This window comes from Pipistrellus hanaki (genome assembly GCF_964339955.1).
Source record: "Pipistrellus hanaki genome assembly, chromosome: 5".
In the NCBI taxonomy this organism is placed as follows: Eukaryota; Metazoa; Chordata; class Mammalia; order Chiroptera; family Vespertilionidae; genus Pipistrellus; species Pipistrellus hanaki.
The window spans coordinates 26,944,283-26,966,899 of NC_140507.1; the positions used below are offsets into that span (position 1 = coordinate 26,944,283).

The 22,617-nt window shown below is 38.1% G+C and overlaps 1 protein-coding gene and 1 long non-coding RNA gene across 21 annotated transcripts in view; both read right to left on the reverse strand.

The window, feature by feature from the left end:
• The window catches only part of MATR3 (matrin 3), a 54,646-nt gene that overhangs the window by 12,647 nt on the left and 19,382 nt on the right, over positions 1 to 22,617 (reverse strand). For 6 of the 20 annotated variants that reach the window (XM_084885070.1, XM_084885069.1, XM_084885068.1 and 3 more), the window contains 2 exons: positions 4,999 to 6,087; positions 313 to 374 (listed from right to left, as the gene is read on the reverse strand). In XM_084885070.1, coding sequence (XP_084741196.1) covers positions 313 to 374; positions 4,999 to 5,910 — 974 coding nt within the window. In that variant the 5' untranslated portion in view covers positions 5,911 to 6,087. Of the gene's footprint in view, positions 1 to 312; positions 375 to 1,344; positions 1,420 to 4,998; positions 6,088 to 17,172; positions 17,311 to 17,393; positions 17,532 to 22,617 lie in introns of those variants that run through there. The other 14 variants (XM_084885059.1, XM_084885064.1, XM_084885055.1 and 11 more) reach the window with 13 other exon arrangements.
• Positions 7,466 to 17,166, reverse strand: LOC311623211. Its single transcript, XR_014795127.1, has 2 exons — positions 13,442 to 17,166; positions 7,466 to 11,820 (listed from the first exon to the last, which is right to left on the reverse strand). It is a non-coding gene; the product is annotated as an uncharacterized lncRNA (long non-coding RNA).

A 22,617-nucleotide genomic window follows, 5' to 3' on the forward strand; every position in this document is an offset into this window, starting at 1 on the left:
TTGTATATTCAATATTTTTAGAGCATGTGTTTTTACTGAAATACTCTATGTATCAAAAGCTATCTTAAGTCTATTAAAAATTATCTCAATTTGTATAAAAACACCAGTGTTTATTTATACTAGAAATATTAAGTAACAAAAGTATCACCTATCACTGTATCTAATATTTCAATAAAGATCACAGATCTAAACATTGCCTATGCAGTAGTAACAATGTGGATATTACAAGTAATTGACCAACTTCCCCAAACCAATCAATGATAGTTTCCAATTCACGATTAAGGATGCTTTAAAGGTATTTCAAACTCCTACATTTCAAGCAGCAGCTGGCATCGACGACTGTGACTTGCTCCATTGATATGTTGACTCCACTCCTGCAGCAAAGTAAATTCGTAGAATTAACAAATATAAAGCTAAAATATTTCCATCTGAACCAAACGCTAGGTGTTAATTTATATGCAGTATCATAGGCTGTTCAAACACCTGCACATTCACTAATCGCACTTAATTTAAAATATTTTCTCTGAATCCCTATATGTTGATCCTGCCCTCAAATACAACATGCACACTCTTGGAAAAACTGGATAACTTGGTTAACATATTAATAGGCCCGACAGGGAAAAGATAGTTAATAAAGATCAAGAATAGTAACTGACCTTGCTTGAAATTAGCTGGACATAATTTCTGCTGTAGAACAAACTAAATTATTCATGTCATATATTATAATTAGTTTTTTATAGTACTCTAAATATGATAAAATATCCACGCTTATATCTACTTTTCTAGGAAATGTTTTAAATGTGAACAATTAGTTAAAAATGAAAGCTTTAATTTCATCTAGCCTTTGAGATATGACCCAAGTATATTACAAACAAAAAGCTAAGATGATTCAACAGAAATGGCTTTTCTAGAACATATTCCCCATTTACCCAAAATCTAAGTTCCCATTATATTTTCCAAAAATAAAGAAGCAAATTTCAATGCCAGTTCTCATCTTTTAAAGGAGGGAAACGTATTTGGCCAATATTTGCTCCTTTGTATTTATTTCAAATTTTAAGGGATTAACTTTTCTGTTTTATGCAAATAAATGTTCTTCTCTTTAGTTAAAACAAGTAAAGGATTAATGTTTTAAGTAATATAAAAATAGTTGTTAGGAAAAGTAGGCTCTGCTGCCATACTACCTGGTTCTATTTTCAAGGTGTCACTTGCTACAGTGTTTCCCCGAAAATAAAACATCCTCCGAAAATAAGACCTACTTACAGGTTTCCTTCTGAGTGAAATATAAGGCATCCCCCCGAAAATAAGGCCCCCCTAGGCTCTGTCTCAGAATGAAAATTAATTTACCGTAAACTGGTCGCTAGGGCTGCCCTGACTGGTGTCTAGCAACCAGTGACGTTAGGCGGAGTCCTGACATCACTGCCGGGTGGAGGCGGAGCAGAGGTCTGAGTGAGCGGTGAGCGAGGGGCGGAAGAGAGGAGACTTTCGCAGATGCATGTAGAACAGGATTAGAGCGGACTGGACACGGCGAAGGTGGCGAGTACTGGTCTGTCTCTGGTTGACACTACCTGATGCCCTCGGCCGCCCTCATAATGACTGAAGGTTCTCAGTCAGTGGCAGACCCTGCTCCAGCCCAGATCCAGGCTCCAGCAAGCCCAGTGACAGTCCCCAGGCAGGCCCCAGGGGGTAAATGTCTGATAAAAGGGTAGGGGGGGATGTCTGGTGAAGGTTCAGGGGCACAGGGGTCGGGGGAGGGGATCACTTAAAATGACACAGGAGGATCAAAAGGGGTTACTAAAATGGTAATCCCCACTCTGATTCTCCTGTGCCATTTTGATCCCCCCGTGGCATTTTAAGTGATCCCCCTCCCCTCACCTTGATACCCCAATTCCTTTTTTTTTAACCCTAGAAATGAGCGCAAAAAGAAAAAGCTACTCCGTGGAGTACAAGAAAGGAATCGTGGAAGACTCTTGGGGCCAAAATCTTACTGCTTTCTGCAAAGAAAAGATGTTGAGTATCCGATTGGTCTGAAAATGGCGAGCAGAGTCTGGTAACCTCATTGAACAAGTGGACAAGGGAAATGCTAAAAAGCTCAAGTGTGGATCAGGTCGGCAACCATTATTTTCCGAGCTGGAAGACCTGATCTGTGAATGGGTTGTTGACAGGAGAGCAAAGACTTTGGTTGTGAATAGAGCTCAGATTCAAGAATTTGCCCTTGCAATGGCACCACAGTTTGACATAGCCCCCGAAATCTTCAAAGCATCACAACACTGGCTGGGTAATTTCCTTCAGCGAAATGAACTGTCTTTAAGAAGAGCTACAACATTGTTTAGGTTGGAAGATACTCAAGTTATTAAGCGAGCACTTGCATTCAAGTCCTTTATTGATGATGCTGACTTCTCTAAATACAATCTTTCCAACATGATTGCTATGGATGAAACTGCAGTGTTTATGGGCCAATCATCTCAAACAACAATTGAACAGCGGGTGCCTCCTTAGTGTACATTCCCTCCACTGCTTACGAAAGTGCACGTGTTTCCTGTATTTTGGCAATTTTTATTTTTGAAACTGAAAAAGCCTGGGCCACACAAGCAGTTATAAGGAAGTGGGTCTATTTAATGGTGCCGCTTGTTATGCGAAGGAGCCAAAGAGGTCTGCTAGTCTGGGATGCAGCCAGCACTCACCACGAAAGAAAAATAGATCAGATAATGATTCCCGCAGGAATGACGGCCTATCTCCAAACTCTTGATATTGCAATAAACAAGCCATTCAAAGACAATTTGCGCAAGGAAATTAATGACTACATTGAAAATAGAATGGAGAGAAATCAGCCTGGAAACTTTGTGAAACCTAAACTGCAAGAAGTTGTGACTTGGGTGAAGAATTCAAGGGAGAAAATCACTGACAGTTGCATTGCAAATGCACTGCGAGCAGGCTACCTTGACAAGAAGTACTCATTCAAAGACAGTGCTATTGCTAAACATGAGAGATTTGGTCAACTGATTCTGAAAAAAATGGAGTCACAAGAAATTCACCAGGAAATTCAGGAATTGGATTGTTATGATGATGTTCCAGAAGATGATGACATGATTGTCACTGAATAAATGAGTAAATTCTTGATACTGTAGGATTCACAGTTTGCCTGGTTTGTGTTGACAACTACCGTACCGTATACATGTAATAAATTTCCTTTATTTTCATTTAACAATAAATGTGTACCATATTCTTCTTCATGGAAAAATAAGACATCCCCTGAAAATAAGATCTAGCGCATCTTTGGGAGCAAAAATTAATAAGACACTGTCTTATTTTCAGGGAAACGGTATATTTCACTCAGAAGGAAACCTGTAAGTAGGTCTTATTTTCGGGAAAACACGGTAGTGTCACCAGAGACAGACCAGCATTCACCACCTTCACCGTGTCCAGTCCGCTCTAATCCTCCTGTTCTACACGCATCTGCGAGAGTCTCCTCCTCTTTCCCGCCCTGCGCTCACCGCTCACTCTGACCTCCGCTCTGCCTCCACAAAGCAGTGACGTCAGGACTCCAAGTAACGTCACTGGTTGCTAGACGCCAGTCAGGGCAGCCCTAGCGACCAGTTTACGGTAAATTAATTTTCATTCTGAGACAGACCTGGGGGGGGGCCCTTATTTTCGGGGGATGCCTTACATTTCACTCAGAAGGAAACCTGTAAGTAGGTCTTATTTTTGGGGAAACACGGTATATATCATAATACATTATTACTATTAGCCAACAAATTTGAAAAAGGACAACAGCCAAATCACCTATCAAATTTCCATGCGTTTGAAGTTCTACATCTTAAATGAAAACTGATCTATAAATTTAAATTTAGCACTTAATGTTAATCTATTTTGGTATAGATTCAAATATTTGTTTACTTAAACAAAATCTCTAAGGAAAGAAAATGACCTTTCCAGATATTACTGTAAATAAAAAACCCTATGTAACAGTAACCATTAATTTCATGGCAACATATCCCAGTTAAATAGAAATGAACTATACACCACATCAGGAAAAACGGATGGTCGTATTGTTGACTTTAAGTCAACTGCACTGTATATTGAAAAAAATAATCATCAGAGAACAAGTAAAATCTAAACATCGAAAGAGAAAAAGACAACATATTTAAAAGAGCATTTTGTAAAAGTTCCCATTTTGCCAGATGTGATAATTAAAGCAAAGGAGAATTGAGATATATAATTTTTTTTTGTTCAAATGACTATACCAGAAGTCTAACCCTAAGTCAGAAAAAGAATATGTTTATGAGGAGCACAGAGCAGGATACTGCAGTAATTGATTTTTCCAAGTCTCTAAAGGGATAGATGCAATATGGGATAATAAAAAGTGAATTTTGAAGTATGTTTAAGAAAGTTGTGGAAAAGGAGAAAAAAAATGATGAAAAATTTCAGTTATAGTATGAGAGTTTGTGTTAAAGGGAAATTAAAAAAGGAAGAATGAACTAATCTAAAATATAAAACATACTGAAACAAACACCAGGGCTCTACATTAACTCTTTCCCTATAGCCAAAGATAAGGAAAAAAAGAGAATCGTTCAAGAATCCATCTTTACTACATACAAATCCGCAATCAAGACAGATGGAGAGCTAAAATCTAGCATCCTGAATGGCAGAGCATATTGACTGCAAAAAAAATAAAAATACTTAAAACAATTCAACAAAGCAGACAAAAAACTGCTTAAATATGAATAAGAAGATTATACTGATGCCAAAAACCAACAAGATAATCCCAGTGGATGATAGTTTTATGGCCAGAAGTAATCTCAGCAGATTGTATTAATGTAAAGCCCTGGTTTAAAATGCTCAAAAACCAATTACCTTCCAAATAAAGTGTTCTCAAAAGTATAAAAATTCTTGATCAACTCAGTGTCACCAGACTACAGAATTAGAGTAAAAGATATAGGTAAATACAGAATAGACACTACAATGTACAAGAAATTAGAAGCATCTGTTGTATTAACTCACCTTATTAGAATGAACTGGCAAATCACATATAGAGCACAGATGGGGATAACCCTTCGGTAAGAGTCCATGGAAGTCTTCAATATTGCTACTTGGAGGAGCGCCCCTCTTTTTCTCAAAGAGAGATCTCTCTTGTAAGGGGCCAGGACCACGTCCCATTCTCTCATAATCACTGTCAAATTTATGATAGTTATGCGAGGTCTCACCAAAAAAGGAATCATCCCTACACCTTTCTCCATCTCTTAATCTGTCATCTTCATAATCCATTCTGTCATAATAACCAGATTCTTGAGAACGACTTCCATGGTCATAATCAAGCACTGGGTTGAGACTAGGCCCACGATCATCAAAACTATCTCTTCTAAAGTGCCTTTTTTCTTCCCAATCATCCCTAGGTACTCTGTATGGTGGCTCCCGTGTAGCAGATCTGCCATCTCTACCATAACTCAATGTAGGGCCTTCTTCAGTTCTCCTCCTTTTAAGTTGTAGAAGGATTTGGGGCAAATTCTCAGGAGTTATCTTGTCCTCTGGATAACGGCTCAGTTCATCTAAGTCTCTAGCAGACAGACCAAAGCTGGCCAAAATGTTAATGGCCTGGTCTGCATCTCCACGGTGTTGAGAAGACAAAGGGAGTGGACCTCTACTTCCAATGTTAAATATAGATTGCAAATTATGGGAAGAAGTACTAGCAGAAGACAGTGCACTATGAGCTCCTTGTTGATTCAATGAAGAACTCATTCCAAGATTCATTAAACTAGCAAGGCGTGCAGTACCCTGGTTCATCCTTCCAAGAGATGCTGGCATACTTAAAGACTGGGTAGCAGCAGCAAGAAGGCCTATTCCTGCTGCAGACAGGTCACGCCCATGACCCTGCGTGTCCCTACCGAGAGATGACTGCTGGAATGACTTGGACATTGTAGAACTATCTCTTGGCTAGTTTATAGATTAAAAAAAAAATTTTTTTAAAGATGGCCAAAAAGAAAGCTCAAACTAGAAAACTAGATTAACTGTGCTTCAAAAAATGGTAACGCCAAGAAAAAGGATCAATAAGGACTGTAGAATCTTCTTCAAGCTGAGAACCAGCAGACAACTCTGTAGAAAAATAAGCAATTTTAGTCATAAATCCCTTTAAGTAGATGCCGTTTTTTAAAGAAAAAAAACTTATGCATCATGTTGATAAAAAAAAAAACCATTTAAGATTTCAAATTTACAAGGAATTTATTATATATCTTAAAACAGATTCCAGATGTATGCAGAGCCTGCATATAGATATTTTAAAAGTAATCTTTCATGCTAAAGTTTAACTATTAAAGGGAATTTCATACTAAATTTAAAAACATTTCAATTGAAGGGGCAGATAGATGTCTGAGCACATCAAAATTTCAGTAAAAATATAGATGGGTTCTTCTTTCAGAAGAATAAAAATACACCCTATATAGTATGATGCTTAAGTTCCAGGAGAAGATTAAAAACAAACAAAAATCAATGTCAACAAGTCAAAGATGAATCAGTTGTATTCTGCTTTAGAAAATGAGACCTATTATAACTATCAGAAAGAACCAAGTAAATCACAAGTAACTGAAGTTAGGTGTCAAGTACCTAGTATAAGATATAAGACCAAACACAATAGCTGAGACCTTTATGTAGTAAAATCAATTGGAGGTGAAGATAGATGTGAAGAAAATTAAGTGGCTTCCTACAGTTCAAGGATTTCTGCACAAATTAAGCCAAATAACTAACTGCCTTCTTACTGTCCACCCTATGTCAGGCAGTATTTATTTCATTTCTAATCTTATAAGGTAAGAACTAAGTATGGTCGGGACAGAAATAAGAGACCTCCCAAGAAAAAAAACCCAAATACAGGAAGTGTAGGTGACTTAAAGAAGTGAAATTCCCCAAGTTTAGCATGCACCAACACTCATTTAATGCTCAGGGCTTCAGCACCTAAAGAGTTCAAAACAGGTAAAAATGAAAACAAGATCGTGCTTGCATAGCCTTCGGGAAACTTTTCACAAGAATAGTCATAATCACCTGGAAAATGTAAATTAATTCTGAATCTGATCACCCAAGATGCATTTCTGAATGAAATTATTTTCATTTTCTTTCTTAAATTGTTATTTTACCTCAGAAATAGGTATGTAAGAATTTGCAAAGCATTTATGTATGATTCTCATAAAATATTAAATGATGTACATTAACAACTGTCCTTGATGAAACAATTTTTTATAATTGCAACCACATATAGATGTTTTAAATTGTTTGCTATACAATTATATTTGGAAGCTTTGTTAAATTTTTGTATGTTTGATGATTCATACACCTAAGCACTGATAGTGCAGCAATACATTAAACTTTATTACAGTAAAAACCAGGCAATATTTAATAGCTACAAATTTATTATGGAACCAAATCCCACTAGTAATAGAATAATACAAGGAAACACTGGACAAATACAGTGGTAGATGAAGTTTTCTTTCTTTTTTTTTAAAAAAGGGTTACAGGTAAAACTACATTTTACAAAAAGATGTAAAAAAGTTAAAAAGACACAGAAAAATCTATCAGAGATGACTGGAATTACAAGATGTTTTTGTACACCAAGAAAGATGAATTTGAGAAAAGACACCAAAGAAACTAGTTCTGGATGAGATCTATTATATAAACTACTTAAGCTTTAAGATGAGATTAAAAAAAATAAAAACAAGAATAAGTGGACCTCTTTTGATTTAAGTTTCTTTGATTTGTCTTATAAATGCCATACAGAAAGGCAGTTGAAATACTGTGTAAAAACATTGATAGGGACCCTCTAAATTTTCATGTATACTTTATTGAAAAAGATAAAAACTTAAGAGGGTTTTTCAAAATCACTATTTCAAAGTACCAAGGTTATTATTATTTTTTTCCCAAGGTTATTATTAATTGCAATTTTTGCTCTTCATGTTATAAGCAAAATTTTGTGTTATGGAAAAGCCAGTTTTTAAAAAGAACTATTCTTTTCCCTCAGGAAAATTATACAATAGTATTATGATCATGTGTAAAAATTTTAAATTCATCATATTTTAAGAAAATAATCGTTGGATTAAAGACCTCAAATACTTTCCTTTGTAAGGTTCAATGAAAACAATGGCTCTGCAAAAAGAAAGGTTATGAGAAGGTAAAAGATAACCTTAAGACAAAACAGAAAATGGATGTCAGAAATAGGGTAAGACAAACAATGCAAATCCCATGACAACTTATAATTTCATTAAGACTAACCTTAAAATTAGAACAAAGAAATTGAGAGAAATCAGACACGACTATTTAAAGAGCTTTTATGAAAATAATTCCTTTAATATCTTTGGTTAATGGTAAACGTAAGAAAACAAACCTATATAAAAGGCTCATTTAAACAAGACCTGCCTAAGCCAATCAACTATTCTCTCATCATTGATGTTTCTCTCCCCCCCTTCCTCTCTGAAATCAATACCCCCCCCCGCCCCCAGCAAAAAACAACAAACCAACAAGGCCTGCCTCTTCAGTTAGTGCAGATGTTCACTAAATTATTTAAAATATTAGCTTACTTTACTGTAGGTTTCTTCCTTATAATTATAAAATTCTTTTTTCATAGCATATTATGAGATTATTTTAAATTTGAAAATAGTTCCTTGGAAAGAATTCTAAATTGTTATGTCAAAATCTAATTTACCCACTAAGATCTTTCTATAATAAATTCTAAATGCCCATCAGCACAGAAACTTTCACTCCCATAAAGAAAGTAATTCTACCCCAAAATCAGGAAAATGTAAGAAAATGGGACTAACGCCATCCATAATTAGGCTTCACAAATATCGTTTACTACAATCTGATAATCAAATTTTTAACAGGCTTAACACTCGTTTTTATAGACAATTCTATTAAATAACCGAGAATTTAAAGCTAGTTTATGACCTAATAGTAAATACTAAATATGTTAGCTACATGTTCAACATCTGAACAATTATTATCTGGATGTATGGTTAAGAATTAAGTTTCCATGAATAATATTCAATCCTCCCACTCCATGAATAGCTATCTGATAGTCTTTACTGGATTTATTTTTGTCTCCAATTAAAAGTGGAATACTAAAATATTTCAAAAAACAAAGCTTTTTCAGAAAACACACTCAGAAAGTTCTTGAAGCAAATGGTTGTTTCATATTTAGATATTCTCCTATATAACTTAAAGATTACGTTAGTTCTATTATTCATTCCTTCAGAGGACTATTTATTCAGCAGAATTACTAAAATAAGCATAAACAAACTTTAGTTCTTTAAAAGATATTATAGCTCAATAGTATTGTTCAGTGTTTGTTGACCCTTGGCTCATGAACCAGGAGGCTGGGATTCAATTCCTAGTCAGGAACATGGGCTTAGTCCCCAGTGGGGACCATGTAGGAGACAGTTGATCAATGTTTCTATCTATCTCTTTCCCTTCTTCTCTCTAAAATCAATTTAAAAAATTTTTAAAAAGGAAAAAATATATTATAGAAAAAAATATTCAGCTTCTAAATTCAAAATTTAAAAATGCAATGTTTTAAAGGTATCTACTACTATACGGATCTTTAGCTATGTTCTTAAATGTGTGAATTATTTCATTACAACAACTAATTCTAAGAACCATAAAACTTGTAGAGATAACTCAGGAAAAGATGCCTTCATACTGACATTATTTTAAGCCTTCACTTCACATAAAAACTTTTAACAGTCAGAAACTATTTTCCTTTTTGGAATTAAAAACAAAGAAATTTTCAGATTTTCCAAGTGTTCTATCAAAGTCAAGCATCTTTGTGTTTTAACTTATTCTTGTGAAAATATGCCAAATATATTTAAAGTAGCAACTAACAGTACCAATACAGTAAAAATGCCCTAACCATATTACCAATAGATGGCAGGGACAGCTCACTGTTAATAATTTCAAAGTAGCATCACTTGGGCCCAGGCTGATGGCTCAGTTGGTTGGAGTGTTGCCCTATACACTAAAAGGTTGTGGATACGATCCCAAGTCGAAGTGTGTATGGAGGTAGTAACCCATCCATGTTTTTTGCTCTCTTTAAAAATCAATCAAATACTCTGGTGAGGATTAAAAAGAGAAAGAAAAGCACCATTTGAAAAGGTAGCTGCTTAATTTTGCAAATTACAAAAAAAAAAAAAAAAAAAGAGTGGGGGGGCATTCATTCCTGTGGTCAGAACTTTTACTCATTTCCAATTAAAGTACAAGGCAGGATAGGATAGCTCAGTTGGTCAGAGCATCATCCCAAATACTCCAAGTCTGGGCTTGGTCCCAGGTCAGGATACATACAAGAAGCTACCAATGAATGTGTAAATGGGTGGAATAACACATCCATGTTTCTCTTTCTGAAATCAATTTTAAAAAAATATGTAGATTCCTGGTATCCAAGAGAGAACTACTGAATCTACTGGAAATGGTGCTTAGAACTCTGCATAAAGTACAGGGTTAGGTTAATTATTCCATATCCTCTCTGAAATCAACAATATATCTAATAAATAACTAATTAAATAGTAAACCCCTTAAGAAATAAGGCCCCAATCTAATAATTTCAGTTTTGTATAAAGCAATGCATGTAATATGTGCCTCATTACAATAGGAAAGATGAAACATTATAAAATGCAGTGCCAGAAAGGCTCACAAATTACTACTATTTTTAAGTGCTTTAGGACTATTGTTCTGAATCCATCTTACAAACCTGATTCAACTTCTAGCCCACTCCTTGATTCTTAGGCTAATGATAAAAGTGGTGCAAAGTTTTTTCTGCTGCTAAAATAGAAAATGTGTTAATCAGTAGAAGGTATTCCTATTTGGACTTGAAATATTTTTCTTCTTTCTAGCTTTAAAGTTTTTTCCCAGCGACTTTCAATTAAACTTTAAATATTTTCAGATTAGAGCAAGAAAGGAAACTAATTAATAACCCCATATCACAGGATAGAATATCCCATTTATCGAACAATTTTGACTCTTGATTTGTTCTGATATTAACTTGTCTTACTCTTTTGTCCACTAATAAATAGCAAAATTATTGCTATTATTGCATGGTTTTCATGCAAGCACCATTCTGCACCCTTACAATTTTCCTCTTTCTATATTCACTTTATGTTCTTTGTTTCCATAAAAACGTGCACAACTCTTTGATTTGTTATATAATGCAGTACAGATTTTTGGTGCTCCAAATGCCTTGATCTAAATGCTAGCTAGTTCTATTACAAAATAGCAATGTGACTTTGGGCACATTACTTGTTTCCAAATTCCACAAAATGGGAATAAAAATACATATTTCATAAGACCTTTAAGATTTCATACATTAACCTACACAAAACACCTAGAATGGTGTCTGATACATACTAATAATCACATATGTAATCTGATCCTCAAAACCTAGGAGAAAACAAACTTTAGGGATAAAAAGACTGACCAAGATATATGAGTAAAGAATGTATAAACCTTTCACTTTTTAAAATATTATTAATTTTTAAGGAAAGGGAGAGAGAAACATCGATGTCAGAGTGAAACACTGGCTGCCTCCTGCATGCCCCTGGGAATTTGAAATCTGAAAACGGGGGCACGTGCCCTGATGGGAATTGACCCTGCTACCCTTTGTGCATGGGACCATGCCCAACCCAGCCACACCAACCAGGACACACCTGTACCTCTATGTCTCATCCATTTTTATCAAAGCCAGAATTCTTTTTTTTTTTTTTAAAATATATTTTATTGACTTTACAGAGAGGAGGAGGGATAGAGAGCTAGAAATGTCGATGAGAGAGAAACATCGACCAGCTGCCTCTTGCACACCCCCTACCGGGGATGTGCCCGCAACCAAGGTACATGCCCTTGACCGGAATCGAACCTGGGACCTTTCAGTCAGCAGACCGACGCTCTACCACTGAGCCAAACCGGTTTCGGCTCAAAGCCAGAATTCTTATTTGAACTTTTTTACTGAACCTGAGGTAAGCTTAAAAGACCAGATTTAAAGACTGGTAGTAACCTAGACAAATAAAATTGAGTAAGAGAAGTGAATTACAGTGAAAGCAGATAAATTAAACTAACCTTCCTTCTTCATCATCTATTGCCAATCTACCTCTAAATTACCTTCTCCTCCTCCAGAACAAAGTCCTTACTTCTTTATTTCCTCTACCTTAACCTTATTGGAGATCAGTCCTCCTGTCTTTCTGCTGGACTCCTTGCATCCATGTTCGGCTTCCAATATAAACTTCCTAAAACATCACTCATTATCTTACACTTCACTGTTTAAAAACATACTACACATTACTGCTTACCATAAGAAGTCCACATTATGGTTTTCAATGACTTTCATATGTTGGTTGCATCCTAAACCCACTTTCTACCATATGCCAACACCTCATGAAAAAGGTTGTTTTATGAGCAATTATAGAGGCTGCTCCTGTGCAAATTATTAGCTTGAATATGTCTCTCCTCTTACTTAATACTGGTATGGCCCAGCACCTCCACTTTCTTTCTTTTTTAAAAAAAATATATTAAAAAAAAAAAAAAAAAAGAGGAAGGGAGAGGGATAGAGAGGAAGGGAGGGGGATAGAGAGCTAGAAACATCGATGAGAGAGAAACATCGACCAGCCGCCTCCTGCACACCCCCCACCGGGAATGTGCCCACAACCAAGGTACATGCCCTTGACAGGAATCAAACCTGGGACCTTTCAGTCCGCAGGCCGACGCTCTACCACTGAGCCAAACCGGTTTCGGCCACCTCCACTTTCTATAAGGCATTTTTATACAAACCAGTGTATACAAATATTCAAGATGAGAAACAGAACACGAACATGACCTCAGATACCTATTACATACCAATTTGCAATGCATTCTTCTTCCTCTCCTGAAGTCCCTTGTCTTACCACTTTATATCTTAGAAAATGTTACTTTTGCATTAACTTTTTACAAATTGATTTAATATGTATTACCTGCTTTTAGAAACTGATTTTAACATGAATTAAACCTACATTTTCACTGCAATATACTGTTACAGTACATATACTTATCTATTCTTCAATTGGTGAACATTTAAGATTGTTTCTAATTCTTGCCTTAGCAAGAATGCTATGAAAATTTTAGTGCCTCAATGTTTAAGGGTGAAATGGCCTCCTCCATAATGCTTTTCCAGAATACCATAGCCTGTACAAGGATACAGTTAAGCATTAAAATTGTTCTCACATTTCACACTTCACAGCAAGAATATTTTAAGTACAAATGTTTGTATTTGATATTGCTATTTCTTTCCTAACCACTGCCTGCTCAAAGGCTTGACTTTAAAATTTCACATTTGGTATAGGGTCTTTTTTTTTTTTTTTTTTTAAATATATTTTATTGATTTTTTACAGAGAGGAAGGGAGAGAGCTAGAAACGTCGATGAGAGAGAAACATCGACCAGCTGCCTCTTGCACACCCCCTACTGGGGATGTGCCCGTAACCAATGTACATGCCCCTAACCGGAATCGAACCTGGGACCTTTCAGTCCGCAGACCAATGCTCTATCCACTGAGCCAAACCGGTTTTGGCTGGTATAGGGTCTTCTATTGTGAGTTAATATACCAAAGGAAAATGTTTAACATCCTAGTAATCCCCATAAAGGGGGGAAAGGGGAATACAATTACCTTGAAAAATCAGAAAGTTCTTCATTAGCAACATATGATACTCCAAATCAAAGATCCTATTTCAGACCCTATTATCAACTGATTTCTTTCCATATCTGCTATATTTATTGCTTGCCCACTATGACATCTACCATAGATGGTCTTTATTTTCTTCTATGCTCTCCTTATCCAGCAGTTTATCCAACAGCAATGTCTGGGAAGAACAACACCCAACCCCTATCCTGGACACCCTTCTTTGTTTTTCTACTAATTAAATTCTGCTATACGATATGTAAAAAAATATATATATGTACCAAAAATTACATTTTAATTGGGACTCTAGATCAAGAGAGTGTCAGACATAAGCCCTTTAAAAAACTTCCCAGAAAAAAAAAGCAAGTATTTTATATAAACTAGGCTTTAAATTTTAAAGCAGCTTTTAAAAAATTTTTATTGACCCTGTGAAAAGGCCCACTACAGAGCTAAGAATTAAAAGAGCAGCCCTAGCAGATTTGGCTCACTGGACAGAGGGTCTGCCTGCGGACTCAAGGGTCTCAGGTTCCATTCCAGTTAAGGGCATGTACCTTGGTTGTGAGCACATCCCCAGTGGGGGATGTGCAGGAGGCAGCTGATTGATGTTCCTCTCTCCCCCTCTCTCTCTCTCTAAAAAAAAATAAAAATAATAATAATAATAATAATAAAAAATCAATAAAATTTATATATTTTAAAAAAGATCAAAGCTACTGTCTACAACCCTTCCACCCCATCCCCAAAAAACTTAGTATTGTCTACCCAAAGCCAGTCAAGTATACTCAGAACACATCACAAATGTGGGGCACAATGCAATTCTGACTAAAAACGAGGCATATAAAAATGAAGTACTTTTATTTTACTTAATTTTTAAAATTGATTTTAGATAGGGAGGAAGGGAGAAAAGGAGAGAGGTGGAGCCATTGCCACTCCCATAGGTGCCCTGATGAGAATGGAACCCACGATCTCCGGACACACAGAATGACACTCCAGCCAACTGAGCCACAAGGGCCAGGGCCAAAACAAAGCACTATCTAATTCTTTGGTTTTGCTCATAACATAGTTAATAGCTACAGCTCATATAGTCAACTAATTAGCATTAGTCCCAGTGACAGCAAACTTAATATTTTAAAATAAGACTGTTTTTAGATTCCAATATTTGTCTACACATAACCAGAGTATCTTACACAACAAGCACTATTACTTTTTGTCACTTTTGAAAACTACACCTCAGACTTAAGAAGCTGTATCACTTCTAGCAATTACCCTAAAAAAATACATGAGAATCCTAAAAAACAAAACACCACAAAATTCTGGTCTTTTAAGCAGTTGTAACATTTACAAAAAAAAAAAATGTTTCCTTTCACCTCTCATTACTAAAGTAAATATAATTCCTTATGGAAATTTCTGAAAAACATAAGGAAATGCAAATCACCCATAACGCCTATCCAGAGCTAACATTCTGAACATATCTCTATTTTTGTTTCACACATCTCTTTGAACAAAATATTAAATTTGGCAAAAGCAGAATTTTATTACATTTTCTTTCTTTCCAATTAATACTATATTTCATTATCATTTCCCCATCATTACTCTCCTAAACAGTTTTAAATAGCTGTATAGATTTCCATTTGATGGTCACACTATGATTAGCAGACCTCTAAATGTTGAACCTTTTAGATTTTTAATGTGCTTAATAACTGAGATTAACATTCGTGTACATAAATCTATTACCTCCCTTGGGCTTTAGTCTTCCATAAAATTAGCGATCAGAACATTTTATTTCTAAAATTATGTAATACATTTCCTTTGCATTCCTCAGTTGTTCAAATTTGTTTAGTTATCATTAACTGATTTGCAGTATTATTTAGCGTTTACACTTCCCTAAAAGCATTAGTAAGATTAGTGTTTTAATACTCCTTCAACATAAAAATTCAAATTAAGCATAGTTAAATCCTTCCCAATTAGTTCAAAATGTTAGGTAAAAGCAAAACCACTTACACATAGCTGATAAGGGAGATATGTAAAGATAATAAAGAGAAAAATTCCTCTCTGAGTAAAGTATACGCTGTTACAAACATGTTAAATGGAAAGGAAGAAATGGAATTTAAAAAAAAATTTAAAGCACTTTAACACAAACATCTTCTGGCTGAAGATCGATTTTCCAAATGTTACATAACCAGCTAGAAAAATCTTCATGTAGTACTTCAACTATGTTTTATTTCGAGTTTGAAAAAAAGCATTTTTAAGTGGAAAGGCACACCATAGAGCTTTTTTGCAACAAAAATCTGTCTTCCCCGCCTTTTTGATTACTAAAACCATTCTAATGTTGAAAGAACGATGTCAATAGGCTGCATGGATAAATAACCATTGAGTTTTTAAAAGGAAATTTTATTCTGAGCATTTAATCCTCATATTATTTTTGCTGGAGAGTACAACTGTTTGAATCTACCTGAGAGAAAAATCATGTCTAATTAAAAATCTTAAACCAAGCTCTGTTCAACAAGCAAAACGCAGCATCCATACAAAAATCTCATGATTACGACCTGGGAAATGAACGACTCTCACATTCCTCCAGCGCGCTTGAAAAGACTAGAAATTTCGGAATCGCCGTAACCGTTCTAGAAATATCCAACTGGAAAACTGTTAACTCATCCAATAGGAATATTCCACAGAACAGTATAGACACCTAGAAAACATTCCTCCACGGTAAATGGGGAAAATCCCTGCAGAACACCGCGCAGCCCTTAGCAGCAATGAAAAGAACAACGATGCGACTACACCGCGGTACTCCAAACCCTTTGTCTGGAAACCGGAAGGTCCCACACCACACGATCCCCTCTAGGGAGCCTGGACTGATGATATTTTAATAAAAGGAAAAGGAATGTGAGGCGATCCTCTACCACCGAACACATCTCCTGCCTGGCAGCGTACTGCAGATGGCTTTATCCACGACGCAATACACACACAAAAAAACAAGCGTTAACGTTTCAATTTTCGGCCATTTTTAAGCGATCGGGGGGTGGGGACGGATTGTTCCGGGGGTCCGGCTAAGATAGCGCGCGCGCGCGTGGGCGGGGGACGGAGGAATCTTAGGGGGCGCTCTGAAGCGATGGGCGAGGAGCGGAGCGCAGGCCGTGACACCGAGAGCCAACGCTGCTCAAACCGCCAAGCCTCTCAATCTGCGAAATCCTCCATTTTGAGGCACTCTTTCAGGCGCAAGAGGAAAAAAATAAAGCAAACGTATGGCACTGGCGCCATCCAAGGGCTTCCCCATCTTAACTATCCTTCCCAAACGGCAGGCCCCCTGCGGACAGTCGGTCCCTCAGGCCTCCGGTGCTCCTCCCTCCTCAGCGCTGCAGCTCGCGTGTAACGGGCTCGGCGTCCCGCCCCCGCCCACAGAAAGCCCAGGGCGCGGAAAGCTCGGACGATTGGCTGTCCTCCGCGCCCCCCGACTCTCTCACCGCACCCCGGGCCCTCGGCTGGCTGCGTACGTCCTTCCGGGACCGCTCACCTCAGCCGCCCGAGGAGGCTGGTTGTGCCGCCACTGCGCTCCTAACATGGCGGCCGCCGTTGAGGCGGCTCACGTACGCAGCGCGGAGGGAGGCAGAGCGGACAAGCGGGAGCGAGCAAGGAAGGCGCGCCGCCGGCTCCCCGCAGCCCCCCGTCACTGTCGCTGCCTCCTTCAGGCGGGTGCGGAGAACCCCCGGCCACCCCACCCACCCCGGTTCTTACCCGCTTCACGCCTACCTTAAGGAAAGGGAGAGGGGAAAGGAGAGGTACCTCTCTCCCAGCGAGCGGGACACCGAGGCTCCCACAATCCTCCGCAGCAACGGCGCTGGTAAGAGGTGGCAGCCGCGGCAGCAGCCAAAGAACTCCTTCTCGCGAGAGCTCGCCCCCACCCACCTCGGGTCGCCATTCGGCACGCGCCAGGAGCCGCCCCCTCCCCGGTGCGCGCACTACACTCCCGTTCTCAGCGGCGGTGGTGGTTCTCTAACCTAGGAGCCCCCCTGTGGAGGGAGATAAGGAAGCAGCTACAGTTAACAGGTTCGAGTCCCATGTCCCCCCCACTAAAAAAAAAAAAAAAAAAAAAACACCCTTTTTCGAAACCCCTAAATTGCATGGGGTTTCGAAATTTTAAATAAGGTATGTGTTAGAAGCGAGAATTGGGAGTCCTTGGCTTAGATATGATTTATATCCTCTCAGGCAAATCTGATTATTTGCGGAGGAATGGTAGGAAGCACCAGGAAGGAGGAACCCATGCCATTCGGGCTGGTTTTTCATCTCAGAAATCGAACCTGGGACCCTTCAGTCCATAGGCCGGCGCTCTATCCACTGAGCCAAACCGGTTTCGGCCATTTAGTCAGATTTACCAAATGGCGGTGGCGGTGGGATGGGTTTGCTGTCTTACCTCTCAATGGTCTCCCCCCACCTATGGACTGAAGGGTCCTGGGTTCGATTCAGGTCAAGGGCATATACCTTGGTTGCGGGCATATCCACAGTAGGGGGTGTGCAGGAGGCAGCTGATTGATGCTTCTCTCTCATCAATGTTTCTAACTCTCTATCTCCCTCTCTGTAAAAAATCAACAAAAATATATTTTTAAAAAATCTGACTAAATGCAAAACACTGAGACTGATGGGCTCTCTGTAAGTATAGTACGTGTTAAAAATACAAAGGCGCAATGGGGAATAAAAAGGGGGGGCATATGTAATACTTGCAAAGATAAAGAATTATTAAAAAAAAAAAAAAAAAAAAAAAGAAAAGAAAGAAAAAAAGAGAGAAACATAAATGATTAAAAAAAAAAAAAAAATCGCCGAAACCGGTTTGGCTCAGTGGATAGAGCGTAGGCCTGCAGACTGGAAGGTCCCAGGTACGAGTCCATGCAAGGGCATGTACCTTGGTTGCAGGCACATCCCCAGTGGGGGGTGTGCAGGAGGCAGCTGGTTGATGGTTCTCTCTCATCGATGTTTCTAACTCTCTATCCCTCTCTCTTCCTCTCTGTGAAAAATCAATAAAATATATTTTAAAATAAATAAATAAATAAATAAATAAATCACACAAAATAACTGAGGCGGATTTTGATAAATTCATAGATCAGGCTGGAGGAAATGGCCATTTATATTCCTGGGGTTTTAAATACAAATGCAGAGGAACAGGTGTGTTCTGAAGTAAATCAGTGAATATAAGTCCTGATTAATAGCACTCAAAATTTTAAAACCTTAAGTATGCCGAGTCAGATTTGCATCCTTGAAAAATTATCCTAGGTCCAATGTGAAGATTGTGGAGGGGCATAAATGAAGACTAGAGACAAGTAGAAAACGAGATAATTTAGTACGAAAGCAGCTAGTCCTGCTAATTTGATTGGATAGAGAAGATGATTGAGAGAAGAGCCATGGGTGAATGACAACTCTAGGGTTAGCAGTGCTATTAAGGGGTACTGGAAGATGTTTCAGCTGAGGAAACAATAAGCACGTTGAATCTGGGCATCAACTTTTCAAGTCAGGACTGGTATTTACAGTTCTTGAGCTGAGGGAAATAGGTGTGTGTTAGAGGCTAATTCAACTTGATATAAATGGCCCTAACCGGTTTGGCTCAGTGGATAGAGCGTTGGCCTGTGGACTGAAGGGTCCCGGATTTGATTCCGGTCAGGGGCATGTACCTTGGTTTTGGGCACATCCCCAGTGGGGAGTGTGCAAGAGGCAGCTGATTGATGTTTCTCTTTCATTGATGTTTCTGGATCTCTATCCCTATCCCTTCCTCTCTGTAAAAAAATCAATAAAATACATATTTTATTAGGATCAATCCTTGAAATCTAATCAGGTGAACGCTGAATGGCAAAGAAGAAAGAGTAGAGGAGGGTAAGAAAAAAAAAGAGAGAGAGGAGGCACAGAAATTGTGCTGCCTTGACAGCCAAAATACCTTTTATTTGATTTCAGAGAGAGAAAAAACAAACACTTCTATCCACTGCTCCATCCATTGGTTGATTTCTAAAGGTGCTCTGATCTGAATCCACCTGCACTCCAACAAACTGAACTACCTGTCCAAATTTCAAATGGATTAGGAAACAGAAGCATGGCAAAAATGACTTAATAACACATTCAAAAGTGGGCACCCATAGTACAGGGACACAGCCTATTTATTTAGTCCCTCCTCCAGTTCCTCATTGGCTGAGTACCACTTGGTCACCTATTTCCTAATAGGTCACCTAGGTCTTGCCATCTCCCATTAAAGGAAGATTAAACTATCCAAAGCAGAAAAGGCTGGCTATTGAGGGAGGTTTCTTGTTTTACTATTTTGAGCACAATTAAAAAAAAAAGGGGGGGGGGGGGTCTTTCCTAGTTGTCCCCACCACCCCTTGTCTAGGGCAGTGTTTCCCAAACTTATCTCATGGTGAGAATCACATGGTGGAGTTGTTAAAAAAACAGATTCCTGCCAAGACTGGTTTGGCTCAATGAATAGAGCGTTGGCTTGGGGACTGAAAGGTCCCGGGTTCGATTCCGGTCAAGGGCATGTACCTTGGTTGCGGGCATATCTCCAGTAGGGGGTGTGCAAGAGGTGGCTGATCGATGACTCTCTCTCATCGATGTTTCTAGCTCTCTATCTCTCTCCCTTCCTCTCTGTACAAAATCAATAAAAAATATATTTAAAAAAATAATAATAATAAAAAAATAAAAAAAACAGATTCCTGAATCCCAACTAAGAAGTGCTAACCTAGAATTTTTGGAAACATATAGGTAAATATGTATACTTAACTTAGTGCTCTAGTTATATATAAATAAACTGATTTCAGGGGGACAGAGGCAAATATAGAAACATCAATGAGAATCATTGATTAGCTGCCTCCTGCACCCTGCACCCTGGGGATGGAGCCACAAGCTGGGTATCTGCCCTGAATGGGAATCAAACTGTGGTTTCTGGGTTTATATGTCAATGCTCAATTACTGAGCCACAAGAATAGAGGAGCCAACAATCTTAGGGTTTAATTACCAGGTGCTTCTAAATTGTGGAAGGTCACAGCAAAGAAAAAAGACCTTGTTTTTGTCTTACAAGAATTATAGTCAGCCCTAGCTGGTTTGGATCAGTGGATAGAGCATTGGCCTGAAAACTGAAAGGTCCCAGGTTCAATTCCGATCAAGGGCACATGCCCAGGTTGTGGGTTTGATCTCCAGTGCGGAACTTATAGGAGGCAGCCGATCCACCATGATTCTCTCTCATAGATATTTCTCTCTGAAATCAATAAAAATATATTTTTAAAAAATGGTCAAGGAACTAAAATTTTCCATCATTAAGTTATCTGTTGAGAGGTCAAATTGTACCCTGGGAAATTTTATTTTATTTATTTATTTTTTTAAGGTCATCATTCTCCCTGGGAAATTTTAAGGAACTACTGTAGATTGTATCTACAACCCCACATCTCTATGGTCCTCTACAAGATTTGAAAGGTATTTCAAGGCTCCTATGAGTAAACGATGTTTAAGCCCACACTACATAGCTTTGGAATGAAATGTTGGGGCTTCTAATTCTCCAGAGAATCTTGGGTTTTCCACTCAAAACAAGATATGCTTTTTACTGAACCTCTGATTCCAATTTATCTTGGCTAAGACTTTTCTTTATGTTGTCCTCAGTTATTTGATGGCACAAGCTCTGCTCCTCCAGACAGAAACATGCATTTGCTCATGCTTTTGTGTAAGGTTGTAATGCCATCTGGTGATTCTAAGAAGAAAAGTCAAACTTTTTCAATTGAGTAATTATTTATTGAGGATCTGCTTAGTGGCTCATCAGCAAATATACATTGAAAGCCAAATACAAGATTTCAGTCATCAAATGTCTATTTCCCAAAGAGGAACAAAATGATGGATATGACAAATTACCAGGCTGTGTGGCGATGGATCTGATCAAGAGCTCTACTCATGTTTGTATTACTATAGAGTGGATGTGCACCAGGGATGGTAATGATGGTACAAAGTAAGAATGCCTACTGAGACTCTGAAAGGACTAACTAAAAAGTTTGGTACAGCTATATTATAGAAGCCTTTACACTTTTTTTAAAATTTAATTTTATTTATTTTACACAGAGAGGAATTGAGAGGGATAGAGTTAGAAACGTCGATGAGAGAAACATCGACCAGCTGCCTCCTGCACCCCCCCCGGAATCGAACCCGGGACTTTCAGTCCACAGGCCGATGCTCTTCCACTGAGCCAAACCGGTTTCGGCAAAGCCTTTACACTTTTAAAAATTGATTTTACAGAGAGAGGAAGAAACATTGATGTGGTTCCACTTATTTATGTATTCATTGGTTGACTTGTGTATGTGCCCTGACCAGAGATTGAACTGCAACTTTGACATATCTGAAAGATGCTCAACTCAGCTGCCTGGCAAGGGTCTATTATCTGAGCCTTTAAATAACAGGATAATTGCTTCAAGATCAAGTGTAAATACCAGAATAGAGTATGGATTCAAGTTCATAATGAAGACTGGCTGCAGTTTTGAGCGCAGGAGGCATTGAGGACTTTAATTTTGACACCAATCATTAAGTAGCCTAGAATGCATTGTAATTATAATTTAGAGGGTTAAGTGCCATTATTCTGGTTTTACATAAGAAATTAAGGACAGGAAGCTAAATAGTGACAAAGCCAAGATTTGAACCCAGTTCTATATAAATCTAACCCCAGCTTTTGAGCATATGTATTGCTGCCTTCAGCAGAGCTGTAGTCTCAGAATCATCTGAAAGTCCATCATCTAATTATTTTAAATCAGACTTAATACCCTGGAACCAGGTCATTTCTATACTTTGGGTTATTTAAAAACATAAAACTGTTAACCAGTGGTTCTTTTAGCAGTGGCATGGTAGTGGAGGTGAAGGGGCTCAAAGTTTTTGAAATAGGTAATATTAAAAAAAATATATGGCCGAAACTGGTTTGGCTCAGTGGATAGAGCGTCGGTCTGGGGATTCAAGG